Here is a 17,406-nt window from a genome sequence, read left to right on the forward strand (position 1 = left end):
TCTGCACCTTGCCCCCAGGACTGCCTAGCTGCTCCTATAACTACCTTTAGTCTCCTTCCCTTCCCTGCCCCACTGCTACTGGTTCCCTTGTCTCTGCCATGATCTACAGCTGGCCCCGGCTTTGTCTCCACTTGCCTGAGGACAAAGCACAACAGCCAGCCCAGCCCAACCTGAGTTATTTATTGCACAGATGAGTCTGCAGCCCCCCTCAACATAGCTCAGGAACATGCCCTCCCCCCACAGTTCAGCCCCATCAGGCTTCCCCTGGGGGCTGTTGCCATGCAGACACAAGGCACAAACAAACTCTGGGCTGGAAAACTTGCCACTGTGTTGGTGGGGCCACCTCTGCATGCTGTGCAAGTGTCAGTTCTGGTGCTTGTGACACTGGGCTCCACTTCTCGGAGTCCTGGCCCGGGAGGCCACTGGTACACCTCAGCCTGGAACCAGGGCATTAAAGCCCTGCCCTCATCCCCATCATGCTCTAAGGGCCAGGCCCAACCCCTGAGCAGCTACAAGTACAGTGCATGAAGAATAGTGTCTGCTGCAATGGGGCCTTGGTACCCACTTTGTCTGTGTCAGTCCCTTATACCAAAGCTAGGCTCAGCTTCCATCTCCTCTCTCAGTGCCTGGGGAGCCAGGCACTAGGATCCTAGTGAGAGAAGCAGCTGGGCAGTGCTGCTCCCACAGTGGTGCTAGTGAAGCTGCATCAGCTGTTGCCATCTGTGTGTGCACAGAAGCCCTGCTGGGCAAGTGTCCTATAGACAGTATTCTCTGGGGCATAGAAGCCCTGTAGCACACCGCTCAGCACAGTGTCAGGCAGCAGGTCTGAAAAGCAAGAGGATGGTATTAGTGGAGGTGTGCTCAGGGGAAAAGTGGCAGGGCTTGTTGTCTGCCCCCAGTATGGCATTCCTACAGGCTCCCCTTAGCCCTCACAGTGAATTAGGTGCTCCTTACTTGTGGCTGGGGGCAGCACGTACGGGTCCTTGTAGAAGCTTAGGACTGGCCGGTGGGTGAGCAGGAACCTGTGGTTGCAACAAGAGGGGGTGATGAGCTCTCTGTGCTGGGCAGTGATGCACATAACTAAAGCAGCAGCCCACAGTCCCGTGACACAGAGGCCCCTCCAGCTGGTAAGACAGGGAGGAGGGTTCCCGCAGGCAAGGCCTCTCCCCAGAAGCATACGTGCATCAGGTCATGTAGGTGTCATTACCCACCCTTACACCACCATGCACCATTGCTCTGAGTTCCAGGGCAGCTGCTGCCCTGCACTGCAGAAAGGGGAAGTGGCACCAGGGCTTTGCTCCAAGCCAGTGCCTTCAGCTAACAGAGCCCCTGAGAGAAGAAGATGGCTCTGCTGGGTACTGCAGGCATGAGGACAGTGACTGTGTAGTGCTCAGGAGAGGCCCTGGAACAATCTCTGGCCAGCAGCAGATCTGACTTGGACCTGGCCTCTGAAGCTGGGAGCTGCTATGTAAACAAAATGCCACCAGGGGGCACTCTCACTCAGCTGGTGGCTCAGATGGCAACAGCTGGATCCAGGTCCAGTGAAGGCTGCTGTCAGAGGTGTGCACAGGGCCTTCTAGGTCAAGATACAAATCCAGTGACTTGCCTGCTCTCCTCCACTGGGAAGGCACACGGAGAACTGCAAGAGAACAGAGTATAGTGAGCCTGGGGCTCAGGCATCAAAGCTGGGGCTGGCTCTGCTTCTTTCCAGATGCTCAGGCCCACCTGTGAGCGGATGGATGCACACACTGCTGCCACTGAGCTGACCATCTAGGTAAGTAGCAGAGGCCATGCATAGGGGGTGTACGCGGGTGCATGTGCACCCGCTGAGCATGGCAGCACCTGTGGGCAGTCGTCACTTACCACTCTGCCGCTAACAGCATCTGTTGGTGGTCCGCGATCCCCACCGGCCTTGGTCAGCACTCGCCACTCCCCCTCCCCCAGCACAGTCTGTGGGAGCTCCCAGGTTACCACCACTGTGCCCCCCACAGCCACCAGGGGCACACACTGTTCATGGTAAGTAGCACTGGGCTGGGGAATGGACATACCTGGCACTGCCCCAGAACATCTGCCAGAGCAGGTAGCTGTCTCTGTAGCTCAACCCTAAGCAACTGAGAAAGCGCAACAGCCCATTTGGTCTTGAGCACCCAGTTACCCGGGGATGGACAGAGATGAAGTTCAGACTGATGTGACTTGCACCCCCGATTTTTTTTAGGGGTGTTTCTCCACCAGATTTGAGCAGTTCTTCCGGCTCAGGGACTTGTGTCATCTGCCCTCTACTTTCCCCACACTGATGTCAAGCAGATGGGCGTCACTGCTGTGCCTGTCCGTGCCTGGACACAACAACCACTGAGACAAAAGGTGTGTGCATCTGATGACACCCAGGTCTGTGCACTTGAATCTGCCCTTACAGAAAAACACAAACTGCTGTTGCACTGGGGTCTCCAGCAAGCAAGACTCCCAGCTGATCAACTGCATGGATGTATCAGGGCAGGGCAGGGCTGCTAGTGGGGGGTAGCATGGAGGGGGCCTGGCAGGTAACAGGTAGGCTCTTAGGACAGCACCCCAGCTACAGCCCCAGCACAGAGGGAGCAGAAGCCTGTTGTCCCTGTCCCAGCTATTCATTGTTCTGTCTCTCATTAACTATTCTGCCTGGCCCAGCCCCTCCAAGGCCTGCATGTGGACAGCTGCAGCACCAAACTCACTAGGTCCCTGCAGACCAATCCTCCCTTGCCAGGTGCTCCAAGTACTCACGCCAGGCTGCTGCCCTTGGGGTCCTGGTAACCATGCCGGAGTTTTAGGAAGTCCAGCACCTCCTTGGGAAGCTCCTCATTGTAGTACACAACGCCCTGAAGCCAATGCACACATGAGGATACAGGCAGGCAAGGGCTCCATGAGACACAGCAGGCTCATCTCCTAAGGGCTCCTCCCCCACAGCAGGGAATCCCAAACCAAAGGTGCCTCTGTTTCTTTAGGGCAGCAAGTCCCACAACCATGCAAAGGGGGCCCCCGATCCAGCCCCACTTGTACTGGAGTCCCAGTGGGAGACTGTGACCCATAGCACTGCTGCTGACAACAGGGAGAAGTCCTACCTGAATATAAACCTCCAGGCCCTGCCGCCGCTGCTCCAACACCTTGGTCATCCAGTTGGGCACTCGTTTTGGGGGGAAGTCGGGGACCTTGCACAGCTTCTTTATCTAAAGCAGAATGCAGTAGCCCAGGTGCAGCCATCAGACCAGGCCACCCCATGCCAGGACCCCAGAAGGCACTGCCATCACCCAGCCAGCTAGCAAGTCAGTGTCCCAGGCAGCCCCCAATGCCTGGCTCTACCCCATCTGGAGCTACAGTGCTGGGGTGGGGGGCTGCTTGCCCTGGCAGGTCCCAACCCCAGGTCCCTTTGGGAGCAGCAGGGGTGGAGGGAGCCCAAGGACACTGCAGGAGGCCCCACAGCATTACAGCCCCTATGCCACAGAGCAGACGAATGCATGCCCTGCTGAGGGAGGCAGCTCCCTAACCCAGGGCACCTGGCTCAGACTTCCTGCAGGCTCTGGCAGCAGCTGGCCTACCAATTACTCCTGGCCACACTTGCAGGTTTTTCCTCTTAATAAAAATGCCGGCAGCTGATGTTGCACAACTCTGGGAGCCCCTGCCCTGGGCATGTATCTTTGGGGACTTGGAGTGGGCCTCAAGGGGTACCAGACCCTGTGAACTCTGCTGCATGGGGCCATAGGAAGCTGCAGGGTTCCCAGTCACTCTGGGCCAAGGTTAGAGTAGGCCTATTCTTGCAACTGGTATGTGCCCACATCCCTGCCTCAACTGAGTGCAGAGAGATGGTCTGGAATCCCAACATCATGTGCCTGGAGGGAAAGCAGCAGGGCACAAAGTATTCAGGGTGGTGCAGGGAAAGGTTTGACCCCTCTGAGCTGTGCAGGGGGGAGCAGCTGGAGCCTGGAGTGGACTGATCAGCTCCCTTGGCTCTTCCCAGCAGGTGGGTTTGGGGCCCAACCCTCACCCGTTTGTGAAGGGCGTGGAACTCGCTGTAGCGCTTCTCGATGGCATGTTTCCGGCCATTGTACAGCACCTCCACCTTGAACACCTACATGGCAAAGGGAAGGGCATGAGACGGGCCTGACAGACCCCAGCTGCAGAACAGCAAGGAGTTCACCCTCCCTCCCCACATCCTGCTCCCAGCTGCCTGGGTAAGGGATGGGCTGAGGCTCCCAGAAGCCCTGAGGCAGGGCAGCTATTCACAGGACTGCGGTCCCAGTGTTTGCTCAGCAGTGGAAGTGGTCTTACTCCCGCTCCCAACATGCACCGTAGCGGTGCAAAGCCCAATTCAGCCTTTTCAGCTGCAGCGAGCCCAGAGTCACAAAAGGCCCTTTCAGAGTAGGTGCTGGCTATGTTCCCTAGAGCCCTGTGCAGGAAGGGGAGCAGCTACACTAGATAAATGCCTCTCTTGCGGAGCGCCAGGCCACAGCCCTGGCATCAGCAGCACTTGCAACCTGGCCAAGGGCTTGACGCTGCTCAGCTCACGGCTCCATCCTGCTCTCAGGCAACATCTGGGGGCACCAACATGCCCTGCAGCACATGTGTGTGCGCAAGAGATTGTACTGCTGCTATCACTAAAATGCAGCCACCTCTAGGGCAGAGCACAGTCTGACTTAGCACTGCAACCACCTTACACAATTCATTCAGGACAAGCTCAGGTCCAGCAAGGAGATTGGGGGGGGGGGGAACCGGCTTACAACACCAGCCTTATCCCCCCAACACACATGCCTCCCAAGCACTGAGGGTTATTCATCACCCTGTCTGACGTTCCAGCGCTGTGGGGTGTGACAGCCTTGGAGCAGAGAGGGCCACCCGTACAGCAACTGCCAACACCACTCCCTGCAGCACCCTGGGTCTGCCATCTGACGCCAGCCCTGGCTAAGGCTCCTTAGCACAATACCCCCGCCAGAACAAGCGGTGGATGCAGGCACGCGTGGGTGCCCCGACAGCAGAGGGGCAGAGCAGCCCTCACCAGCACCCACAAGGGATCAGAGGCAGGTCTGCTCCAGGGGTGCTGCCTGCACCCTGCCCTTTGCTCCCACGCTGCAGCCCGGGCTGCGGGCACTCTGTGGGCAGCAGATTACTCGCTGCCGGATTCCAGCACTTGGGACCCGCCACTGGGATGGACGGTGGCACGGGAGCCAGCCGCGACACTGCCCAGCGCGGCAGGCCCAGAGCCCAGACGCCGAGAGTTGGCTGCTCTGGACCAAGCGTTCAGTTGTCACAGAACAGCTCGGGGGCAAAGCCTGCGCTGCCGGCCGGAGGAGACGGGCCGTGCGATGCCCCGGTGCTGCCCATCAGGCGCTGCCCCCAGCAGACGCCTCCGCCTCCTCCCGCAGGGAGCCGAGACCCGACCCGGCGTCAGTGACACCCCGGGGCTGAACGGCTGGTGCTTGGACGGGGGGGGGCGGGCTCGGCGCCCCCTGCGCCCGGGCCGGGCAATGCGGGTCCCGGCTCCCCACCCGCAAAGCAGGCGCCGGGCCGGGCACGTAGGCGGGGGCAGCGAGAGGAGCCCGGCTGGGGTGGCACGCGACTGCCCCGGCCTGCGGCTCGGGGGCCCCGGCACGTCCCCGCCTCTGATGAACCTGCAGGTACCGCGAGGGGCCGGGCCCGGCCCGGCCCGGCCCGGCCCGGCCCGGCCCGCGGGGGCTCTGCCGGGCCGGGGTTGCCGCCGAAATCCCACGGCGGGCGGCTGCCCGGAGCCGCAGCTCCCCCAGCCCGCGCCGGGCAGCGCCACGGGGCCGGGGCCGGGGCCGGCGGGCTGCGGGGAGCCCCGGGCATGGGCTAGCGGGGCGGGGGCGGGGGGGACCCGCCTGCCTTACGCGGCCGCCCCCGCGGGGGTCGCGGTCGCGGCCGCCCCTGCCCTCGGGCTCGGGCCTGCCGCCTCCCGCTCACCGTGTGCGCCTTGTCCGGGCTGTGCTGGGACTCGGCCGCCCCCGGCCCCACGGACGGGACGGAAACCACGAGCATCTCCTCCCCGCGCCGCCGCCGCCGCCGGGACACGCCGCCAGCGCAGCCCTCAGCGCCGGGCCCGCCCCGCCCCGCCCCCGGGCCCGCCCCGCCCCGCCCCGCCCCCAACCCCAGCTGGGGGGCGGCGCTGGGTCCCAGCCAGGGCCCGGCTGCACGTTGCGCACATGGCGCGACTCACTGGGGACCCCGCTCCCCCCATGGCATCTCCCCTCCACACACGGCCCAGGGGCGGGCCCCATCTCGCACCTCCCTGGGGAATGGTGCAGTAAATGGAGACAGGCCACCCCTCCGAGTTATAACTGTGTCCATCCCGCTAGAAAAGAGCCAGCCAACTACCAAGTTAGTGCTCGACAATGTGTACCAACTCCATAGCCGGTGTCTCCCCAGCTTGCATTTGGAAGTGTAGCAGGGTCTGGTGAGGTGCCTGCTACACCTGGCAGCCATGAGGCGATTCACGGGCGACCCCACACTGGAGCGGGACTGGCCGCAGGCCGCGCACCCGCACAGAGCCGCCGGCTCCCGGGCCAGCACGAGACGGTGACAAGTCTCGAGCTGGTTTCTAGCCAACTGTAATTTGCAAGTGTAGCAGGGCCCTGAATGAGAATGAGAATGAGGTGTCAACTGCATATTACATGTATTACACAGTCACCTGGTTAATCACACAATAAATATAGGCCAGTCACACATGCAAAAAAAACAACAACAGGCTAGAAAGTGCCAAGTAATTAGCACACAATTAACTGGTGAATCCCACAGTGCATTTAGATCTGCCACACCTGCAAAGTCATGAGCACTTGGTAACAATGTCCATGGGGCTATAGAAAGAGCCAGCAGCTGTTAAGTTAGTGCATGAAAATATGTAACAACTCTAGAGCTGGTTTCTTTCTACCCAACTTTCATTTGAAGTGTGTAGCAGGGCCTGACTGAGAGGTGTACATTCAACTGTCATCGCTATGGGACTAATGACACTATGGTTTGACTATATTTTGCTCTGTTTGTTGTTTTTATTTATTTTATAAATTAGCTAGCCAATCAATGCACATGATAATAGTTGTATTTGTTTTTTGCTTTGATCTTAAACTGAAAATACAGCCCTAGCTCCCCTAGCACATTAATAAAACTAATAAAACCTGTGCTTTGCTGCAGAAAACTATCTGATTTTTAAAATTTTTTATAACCTTTTGTTATAATCATTATGACGTTTGCTTTATGGTTTATGTAACATTGCCTGTTCCAACTTCAAAAGCTTTCAGACTATCGTTTCCATCTCCTTGCTTCTCTTGTAGACTGTAATTGAGATTTTTTACATGGGTGAGCTACCAACCCCCATGATCTGGCCTCCGGAATAAGTCATTTAATTTATAAAATTTTTAGTTTTTCTTTAACTGGAGAAACACAGACTTTAGAAAGTGAGGGTTGGAAGGGACCTCAGGAGGTCACATCTAGTCTAACCCCATGCTCAAAGCAGGACCAGCCCCAATTAGATCATCCCAGGCAAGGCTTTGTCTAGCCAGGTCTTAAACCTCCAAGGATGGGGAGTCCACAACCTCTCTGGGTAACCTGTTCCTTGCTTTACTACCCCCCCTGGTGAGAGAGTTTTTCCTCATATCTAACCTCAACTTCCCTTGCTGCAACTTGAGACGATTGCTCCTTGTTCTGTCATCTGCCGCCACTGTCTAGCTCTATCCTCTTTGGACCCCCCTTCAGGTAGTTGAAGGCTGCTATTAAATCCCCTCTGTCTCCTCTTCTGCAGACTAAATAAGCCCAGTTCCGTCAGCCTCTTCTCATAAATCATGTTCCCCAGCCCCCTCACCATTTTCATTGCCCTCCACTGTGTGATGAGGCACCACATCACCTGTACCCAGCTTTTCAAAAAATGTAAATCTGCCCATGGTGGGGGCAGAGGGCTGGGGACCCCCCTTCCAGAGACAGGGACTCCTCCTGACTCACTTGGGGCCCTTTGTCCACTGAAGCCACTCGCAGCTGGGGGCAGCATCTGCTCCCACATCCCAGTGCCAACACTGCCAGTTTGGGCTGGGCACTGCGCACAGCCATCCTGGCCACCCCCTCTGCCCCCACACACTGGGTTTCTGCCACAGGCCGGGGGCATCTACCCGGGTACGCTCCTGAGCTGCTGTGTGGGGGCTCAGGCCTTTAGTGCCACAAGGTGTGCCCATGCTTCACAGGACAGATGCCAAGGTAACACAGGGTAAATACCAGGTTGTGGGCTCTCCAAGTCTTCTGCCACAGAAGAATCACTGTGTTGGTTTTCTGCAGGCAAGCAAGCAGAGAAAGCCAATAGCTGGCATTATTTCAAGGGGGGCTTTGAGGCTAATAGAGTCTCAAAAGACTGGGACTTGGAGGCTGGCAGCAGGCAGGCACAGCAAGGAAAACCGGGGGGCGGGGGCATCACTGCCTCAGCAGAGCTGGGAGCAAGTCTTTCAGGCTGCACGTGACTTCCCACACCTAGGTCCTGGCCCTGGCCCGTGTGAGGCCTGGCCCCACAGCCCCGCTCTGTTCCTCTGCAGGAGGGAGAAGTAAGGTCTTCTCCACTGTCTTTATTACTCAGACTTGCAGGGAAAAGGCAAAGACCCACGACCACACACTCAGCTTTCACTTCTTATTTCTGCTAAAGGCCCTTGCTGCAGTGAACTGAAGCCAAGCGTCCCCCGAGAAGGAGGATCCTGGCCTGCTCGTGGCTCAGGGGCTTGGAGCGAATGGTGGGCACTTGGTTTAGGTTAAGAGATGCCCAAAGGGACTAATGACCCTGGCTCGAGTCAAACACAGGGTACAACAGGAATGGCAAGGCAAGGAGGGTCTGTAGCCTTCCTTGTAGACCCAGCTTGAGCCTGGGATAGAAGCCACGCCTGAGGGGAGCACTGGAGGGGGTGTCCTAGCCACCTGAGGAAGGAAGCACACCCGATGTGGGGATCAGCCTAAGCTTCAGGGGAAGCAGGAGCCAGCAGAAGTGAGAACTGCAGCCAAGTCCCATTCCAGCCTCCCAGGGGCTCCTTCCTGGCTGCAGGCAGCGAGCACGGAGCAAAGCCAGAGAACAGGGCTCTGCTTTGTCCCCCCGCAGCACTGTCTGAAGCCACTGCCAAGCCAGCAGCTCATCTCAGTGCAGCTGCCACAGCCAGCTCGTGAGCTCAGGAAGATGACTCAGGCTGCAGCTCCTAGGCCCTCAGCTGACAGCGCTGGAGGAGCAGGGAGGCACGGGAGCAGAGGCCGTCTAGTCCAGTTCCTGAGCAGCAGGTCAGACAGAAAGCAGGAAGTGCGAGTGTGAGATGGGAACCCAGGCACAATGCTCCACGGCATGCAAGCTACTCTAACTACCCTTCCTCTACTGCCGCACCATCCTCACCTCAGTGCTGTAGCCACCTCTATTAGAAGGCCTCATGTCAGGAAAGCAGGGGGGTGCTGTGCCCACAATCACAGGTGACATTGAGCCAGGGGCTGTCACAGGGAAGGAGGGCTGGACCCCTACACCCTGGCTCAGCCTCCTTAGCTCATGGCTGCCCAGCTGCTTGCTCCTCAACCAAATCCACCTTCCCCTGGCTGGGTGCTGGATGTGCGGCTGCAGAGGCTGCAGGCTGGGGAGGGTGCGTCTGCCACCTGCACAGGCTGACAATAAAACAGGTGCCTCCTGTGCAAAGGTTGACTGAAGGGAGCTAGGAAAGTTTGTTCCTCCACCCTGGCAGGGACAGGCCTGGAAACACTACACAAAAGAAATCAAACATAAAGGACACAAAGTAAGCAGGTCCTGGGGAAATGTGACTGTCCATGCAGCAGTCATTGTGGCCCAGTCACACTCTTTGGAGGGAATTAGCGAATCAGTTTGGCTGGTGATTCTTGAAGGCTCAGTATGAAGGCATTTGCAGTGCAATTTCCTCAGGTGCCAGGCATTAGCAGTCCTAACTGATTTCAGCCGGAGCACGGCCCAGCTTGGAGGTGGGAAGAGTAGAAGGGGTCTCTACCTAGTATGAGAGGATTCTTCTAGAGCTCAGGGAAAGCAGCCAGAAGATGGGAGCAATGCTGATGTGATACCTCTTTGAACTAAGACAGCTAAGGCCAGCTGCTGTGCCTGCTAAAACAATAGAGAAAAAAAAAACTCAGAGGGGAAATGAGCACATCTGTATGTGTTTGGAAGGCAGAAGCACCGTGAGATGAGCAGGGAAGGGAGGCTGGCACGAGCTGTGTCTGTGCTGGCCTGGCTGCTCTGTTCAAGAGCGGCAGCTGAAGGGAGCACAGCCCCCGGGCTGTAGCTGGTGCTGCAGCCAGCATTTCTTCAGGTCATGTTTGGAAAAGGAAGGGAAGAGGCTGGAGCATGAATGGTGGGGGCTGACAAGGCAGCAGTGGGCTGAGGCAGGGGAACGTGCTTGCCCACTGCTCCTGGGTATGAGGCACTGGGATGAAAGGGCTCCAGTGTGGCAGTGAATAACTGTAGAAGACAGTGGGAAAGGCCTCTGTAAACTTCCTTTGGGCTGGGGCCTCCTGCTTGGGTCAGCAGGTAAATACACCTTCCTGCTTCCTAACAGCAGTGCAGATGGACACGAGTCAAGGCAGTGCAAGGGTCCAGGGGGCCCTCTCCCACTTGGTCGCATCATCTGGTCCTGACCAGCTGACTCACACTGAGGCCTTGTGCTTTCTGCATGGGGGCCAGTGTCACTTCCCAAGGGCCACCTGTGAGGCTGTGGCAGAGTGGGCATGGGCCATCCTCCATCCCAGACCTGTCTCCATTAGGGAATCAAACCCCCTCCCCCACAGGCAGTTTAGGAAAGTGGGGGCAGTGGGCAAGCAAACCTGTGGCCCCTGGAGAGATGGGGCAGTCTTCCCCCTTTTGTGGGAGCACCAGGGGAAACTGAGCCCCTGCAGCTCAGCTGGGCATCAGGTCTCTGTGAAAGCTGCTTCTGCTATTCTCACACTGGCAGTGGGTGCTAGAGGAGAGGGGGCAAGTGCCTGGCTGTCCCATCCCTCCAGCTCCACTCAGCTAGCTGTACTGCAGGCTGGCCTGGTGGGTGCGTGACTCAGACCTGGTGTCCTTTTTTGCCTCTGGGAGCTGCACGTGTTGGGCTGGCTTGTGGCAGGCTGCACACTCCCTCCCTGTCAGCACTGGGTCAAAAAGCTAGATCCAGCCAGCCAGACAACTCCAAGGCCCCACTCAGCAGAAAAGGCAGCTGGGGAGAGCTGAGCTCAGCAGGTTAACCGCAGCCCTGCCACAGCCCTCACTGCAAACCCATGGCTCAGTCTCTCCCAGCCTGGCCCTGGTATTCCCAAGTCTTGGCATCTCCCTGTCCCCCCACCCCATTTGCCCCCTGGCCCTGCAGCATAGCACTGCTCTGCTGAACACAGCCAGTAACAGCAGAGGCCTGAGGGGCAATGAGCAACAGCCTGGAAGGAACTTCCTCTCAACTGCAGGACCTGGGGCTCCTTTGGCTTTGCTGTAGCATCTGCCACAGGCACTGGACCAGGTGTAGAAGAGTCTCACCGGCACAGCCCCCTGGAACACAACCCTCATTATGGTCCCATCCCCAGGGACAGCAAATCATGGTACACCAGCATGCATGGACCTGGGAGGCATAGGCCAGGGGCAGTGAGCTACAGAGCAATCTCCTGGACCTTCAAGGAAGCCCAAGTGTCTCTAGCAGGACATAAGGACAGACTCCTGCCATCTGGAGGCCTCTAGTCTCATATTCTGTTCTTGCCCTTTCCTTGTCTGGCTAGAGCAGCTCCAATTAGTAGCAGCCTTCCACCCCCCCCCCATTGTCTCCACTAGTCTCTTGTTATCCCAGCAGAGGAACTGAAACAGGACAGGGAAGAAGGAACAGCATAATGTTTCACCTCCCCCCCCCCCCCCGCTATTCATTAGGACAGGATGATATCAGTGTCAACTATGGCATAAGCCCCCAGCTGCTCCCCCATCCCAGTCATCATGGCCACCAAGCTCTGGAAGGAGCTCCAGAGGCACATGGACATCCCTTTCTCCATATCACTGCCCTCGCCCTCAGTGAGTGTGTGCATGGGTAGCAAAGGGCAGCAGCTTATTCCTGATGATGCCATGAGCCAGAAAGAGGCCAGCTGATAGAAGGTGCCACAAAAACAAAAACCCAGATGCGTCTGAGAGAGACAGCATTTCCATGGCACAGCATCAGGGCTCAGCAGACCTAATGGGCACCGAGACACAAATCCAGCTCTAAAAATGCTTGATCCTTGGCTTTTAACCAGTGTGCAGGGACCAGAGTCAACATAAATCTCACAGAAAGCAAACTGGAGCTGAATAGAAGCAGAGGAGGTCATCCAGGCCAACCCCCTGCTCAAAGTAAGATTATCCCTGCTATTTCAGACCCATGTGTGTCCAACAAGCCCTGAAAACCTTCCAGCAATTGCCCCACTTTTCCAGGTAATGTGGCCCAGTGCTCACTAGCCTCTTAGCTAGAAAGTTCTGCCTAATGTCTAACCTCCACCTCCTTTCTTACAAAGAAAGGCAATTCTCCTTTGAACCTTTCTCCTGCAAGCTCTCATCAGGGCAGGTTCCTTGTTGTCACAGCACAAACCTCCATCTCAGAGCAGAGTACTGCTTAGGGGCACCAGGGGAGCTTGTTTAAAAGTGGTTGTGAGGAACAGCAGCAAGGATCAAAATAGTCAAAGCATCTGAGTTTTGGACTATGGCCATGTGTTCTTCCGCACGTGCCTCTGGCTCTAGCACTTTGTTCAAGGCCCCAGGTGCCTCCCCTCACCCAGCAGAAGCTCCTCCAAAGATTTCTTCTGCTCCAGGAAGCTCAGCTGCTTTGCAAGATGCCCTGAAGGGTTCACTGGGGAGTGTGGTCTCAAGCTGATGAGCCTCTTATGGCAGAGGTGGGCAAAATGTGGTTTGCTAGGCCATGCTATGCAGCCCACAGGGCCCCTAAAAAATTTAGAAAATTAATATTTATCTGCCCCGTACTGCCTGTCATGCTGTCCTCAATGTCTTACCAAAACTCAGTAAGCAGCCCTCTGCCTGAAATAATTGCCCAGCCGTGTCTTAGAGTCCACCCGACTGCCAGAGGCCCCCTGCACCTCTTCCAGCTAAGGAAGAACCAGCACAGGTGCTTCTCTCTATCATTTGTGGCACAGTGATAGCCAGGCAGGTCCCAGGGCATTTGGCTTGCGAGACCCATACAGCTCAAGTACCACAGGGAAACCAGTAGGCAGAGCAGATCCTGGTGCTCCCATTAGGACCATGCCTTCTGCACATACATTGGCTTCTTTCCTGCTCCTTTTCCTCCAAGAGCTCTTAGTACAGTATATTTGCTGAAGGTGGGGAGACTGGGAACTCCCTTTCCAGTAGAAGGCAATAACTGGTAACCAACAGCTGCTTGCCCAGGCACTGGCTTTCACTTTTCCTTCCTGGGTTTTCCCCAAATTGTTGCAAGTCCAAACCACTTGCAGGGGGCTGCAGCTTTAAGGCTTCTGGTGTCACTTCCCTGTCCCAGCAGCAGTTTCACAGTGAAGTCACTAACCTTAGCTTGTGAGACAGGGAAGAACAGATACAGGTAGATGCTTCTCCAGCTAAGAAGAAAGCCAGGCTGAGGTCTGGCTCCTGGCACCCACATAGGAGGTGCCCAGGTGCAAAGTCCTGGCATGCAAGGCAATGTGAGGCAGATGGGCTGGGCACAAATCCCACCAAGGGAGCTCAGGACACAAGGTGCGACTGACCCGTCACGGCCCATTAGGGCCTCCCAGTGCTCAGGGACACAATTCGCCTCTGAGACAAGAACACAGCAAGATCCAATAGCTTCTGGTTGCATGTTCCAAGAAACTCACTTCTAGGGAGGCTGCTGTGGGGAGGGAGTTTCTGTAAGACTTGCTGGAGTCATCCAGCTGTGTCTACTATGGAGAGTCATGGCCTAATCTTCCTACCTTGCCCACCAGCTGTTATGGATCTCATTAGCATCAACAGGCAAGACTATAGCTCCTTGGTGAAGACTGGTGGCTTAACTGGCTTCCAAGCAGCACCAAGCTAATATGCAACAAGTCTGGCTTCATGTACTACAAGAACTGTTATTTAATAGCAGTGCCGGGCAACACCCCATTCCACCCTCACCCAGCATCATCAAAATAGGAGCATATCCACAATTCAAGTCACTGAGGCCTTTCCCCCCCCCCTCAGACTGTCCTAAATATAGGCTAGGTCCATGCCTACTTGTGCTCAGCAACTATCCCATGAAACAAGTGTCTAAATCCTGGAAGCTTTAAGCTGACTTATGCAGCTTCCATAGCAGGACTTCCTGTTTAACCTTCACTGATGGACTGATCCTAGATGCACATGTCCAATTCTCTTTTGAACCTGGTCAAAAACTTTCAGCCTGGGCAACACCTTAAGGCAACAAGTTCCACAAACTTGTTATATGCTGTGTAACTGTTCACTTTTACTCACTGTGTAACCATTTGTCTCTCCTGATAATGCCTTTGTGGCCCTCTGCTCTAGTATTGTAGATGGTAAATAGTAAACAGGGATTTACTTTTTTCCCCCCCCCTCACACCACTCATTGTTTTATAGAGAACTACTGTATCCACTCCCTTCCCTCCCACAGCTATCTTTTCTTTAAGCTGAACAATCCTAACCTCTTTAGAGACTCTTCTCATCACTCTTACTGCCCTTCTTGGTACTTTTTCTCATTCTACATTCTGCTATGTGCTTTGGGGGCGAGAAGGAATCAGAACTCTATGCAGTATTCAAAACATGGATACAGTGGAAAAGTGCTTTTCAATCCCCTTCTTAATGTGCTATTTAGGACAATAAGTGGCTAGGCTGTTAATTGGCTAGGAGGGCAGTTTATCAAACAATACAGAATACAGCATGGTGCCTTTACATCTGTGGTTTGCAACACTTTTAGGCTCAAGACACCCTTCAGAAAATACCAGCTTAGTTCTTACACCCCTCCACTTTTTAAGTACAGAATAATACAAAAACTCTAGCAATTCTGCTGCCAAGAACTAAAATCACAGTACGTCAGGGTGTGTAACACTACGGATCCCGTTTGAAAGCTCTGGCTTTATCTTGTGCATTATATTTGCATGCCTAACAATGCTAACATTGCATGGCACCCCGCTGCACCCTTGCAAGCATCTCAGGGTGCACCAGTGCTGCAGCACCCTGGCTGAGAATCACTACATTAAATTAATGCTCTTGCCAGCACGTTAAGTGACCCTACACTGGGATCCCTGCTGCTGCAAGTCAGCTGGGTTTGACAGTTGCCTGCAAGACTCGCACAAAACCCCAACATACACTTTGCTATGGGGAACACATGCTTCTGAGCATGTAAATCCAGTCTCCTAAGCTTGACACACCTATGCCAGATGCAGGGAAGGGCAGAATTATGCAGTAGATTGCTGGAAGAGGTAGAATCCAGGCAAACAGGGGAAGCAAAAGTAGAGGCAGGTCTACTTGAGCACATCCTCCTGTTCAGTAGAACTCAGATATTTTTGAAATCCTTGTCTTTGGATGGTAAGCAGGAGGGTCTATACAGCCACAGCCAATAGTTGGGCAGGACTGATAGAGAAAAAAGTGCCAAATTCAGCAGCTCACTGCAAGTTAAGCTGGTTGCAAGTTACCCAGGCACAAAAGGTACCAGGTTCTACTGCAAGCCTTCCATTGGAGAAAAAGCTTTTGCTAGGTAGAAGCAGCTCATGCTGCCTGGTGCCACATGCCCACTTCACTGGGCCAGGCAACTGTGCTTTTATAGGTACTTCAGCATCATTGAGCAAAGGAACTAGCTGCTTACTGCTTTACTTGATCAGTCAAGTCTTTGGGAGCCAAATATCATGTGCTTTGGACTCCCTTTAGTATGTTGGCTCAGTGGTTCTTTAGAGGAAGAGTGGAAGTAGACATGAAACTATTAGATTGGAGAGGCCTGCTCCTTACACGCTGGGCAAACTGGTAGGTCGTCTGTAGGGAAGCTACAATTATGGCTTCATGTGTTCCTCTGCAGCTACCAGCTCAAACCCACATAGAGCCTGTTGCTTGCAGCTTTCTAGCAAGGTCTCCACTAAGGCTTTGGAAACACTGAAACCCTGGAAGTGAACCAGCTGTGAGGAGCCAGGGTTGGGGGTGCACACTCAGGTATAGCCTCCATAGAGCAATGTTGCTGTAGCTTTCCCTCTATTTGCTGCAGTTGTGCTCGGCCTCATTAGATTCAAGGTATCCTCCACCCCAAGGATGGCAGCTCCTAATTTTCTAGTCAAGAGACTGGACAGGAAGCAAGACTCCTTGCAGCATCAAAAAAAAATTAAGAGCAAGAGTCACAGCAAGTTAGAACATTTTTGATGCTCTGAATTCCCATTTGCAATCTCTGGGTTTAATCTTGTGAACATACCTCTGTTCTACATGATTCATTCCCTTAAACCAGCAATTGACATGCTGGGGCACCTTGAGAGCCTTTCATGGATGCCTTGGGGCACTATACAAGCATGTTTCACAGGATAAACCCAGGAATATAGGCCAGTCAGTCTCACCTCCATCCTTGGCAAAGTCTTTGAAAAAATTATCAAGGCTCACATTTGTGAGAGCCCAGCAGGGCAAACTATGCTGAGGGGAAACTAGCATGGGTTCGTGGCAGGTGGATCGTGCCTGACCAATCTAGTCTTTTTCTATGACCAGGTTACGAAACGCCTGGACACAGGAGGGGTGGATGTCCTATACTTAGACTTCAGGAAGGCCTTCGATACGGTATCCCACCCCATACTGGTGAACAAGTTAAGAGGCTGTGATGTGGATGACTGCACAGTCCGGTGGGTGGCGAATTGGCTAGAGGGCTGCACCCAGAGTCATGGTGGATGGGTCGGTCTTGACCTGGAAGGGTGTGGGCAGTGGGGTCCCGCAGGGCTCGGTCCTTGGACCGATACTCTTTAAGGTCTTCGTCAGTGACTTGGACGAGGGAGTGAAGTGTACTCTGTCCAAGTTTGCAGATGACACAAAGCTATGGGGAGAAGTGGACACGCTGGAGGGCAGGGAACAGCTGCAAGCAGACCTGGACAGGTTGGACAAGTGGGCAGAAAACAACAGAATGCAGTTCAACAAGGAGAAATGCAAAGTGCTGCACCTAGGGAGGAAAAATGTCCAGCACACCTACAGCCTAGGGAATGACTTGCTGGGTGGCGCAGAGGTGGAAAGGGATCTGGAGTCCTAGTGGACTCCAAGATGAACATGAGCCGGCAGTGTGACGAAGCCATCAGAAAAGCCAATGGCACTTTATCGTGCATCAGCAGATGCATGACGAATAGGTCCAAGGAGGTGATACTTCCCCTCTATCGGGTGCTGGTCAGACCGCAGTTGGAGTACTGCGTGCAATTCTGGGCGCCACACTTCAAGAAGGATGCGGATAACCTGGAGAGGGTCCAGAGAAGGGCCAC

General features: G+C 55.2%; 1 protein-coding gene across 2 annotated transcripts; it reads right to left on the minus strand.

The window, feature by feature from the left end:
- Window positions 1–165: 165 nt before the first annotated feature.
- On the minus strand, window positions 166–6,073 carry SNX22 (sorting nexin 22). 2 transcript variants are annotated; one of them, XM_059714864.1, is made up of 7 exons: window positions 5,944–6,073; window positions 4,013–4,096; window positions 3,093–3,197; window positions 2,755–2,849; window positions 1,607–1,639; window positions 955–1,022; window positions 166–825 (listed from the first exon to the last, which is right to left on the minus strand). In XM_059714864.1, the coding sequence occupies exons 1-7, from the start codon at window positions 6,016–6,018 to the stop codon at window positions 707–709; spliced, it is 579 nt and encodes a 192-aa protein (XP_059570847.1). In that variant the 5' UTR covers window positions 6,019–6,073; the 3' UTR covers window positions 166–706. The 2 variants fall into 2 exon arrangements, with proteins under 2 accessions (XP_059570847.1, XP_059570848.1); XM_059714865.1 differs by lacking the exon at window positions 1,607–1,639.
- Window positions 6,074–17,406: the final 11,333 nt, after the last annotated feature.

This window comes from Alligator mississippiensis, chromosome 11, assembly GCF_030867095.1.
Source record: "Alligator mississippiensis isolate rAllMis1 chromosome 11, rAllMis1, whole genome shotgun sequence".
NCBI lineage: Eukaryota > Metazoa > Chordata > Crocodylia > Alligatoridae > Alligator > Alligator mississippiensis.

Excerpts from the sequence above, each read along its gene's own strand:
- SNX22 (XM_059714864.1), bottom strand. The coding sequence starts at position 6,018 with ATGCTCGTGGTTTCCGTCCCGTCCGTGGGGCCGGGGGCGGCCGAGTCC. Across the intron at positions 3,198-4,012 it reads TCCACGCCCTTCACAAACGG|ATAAAGAAGCTGTGCAAGGT; the intron begins GTGAGGGTTGGG and ends ATTCTGCTTTAG. Across the intron at positions 2,850-3,092 it reads GCCTGGAGGTTTATATTCAG|GGCGTTGTGTACTACAATGA; the intron begins GTAGGACTTCTC and ends CATTGGCTTCAG.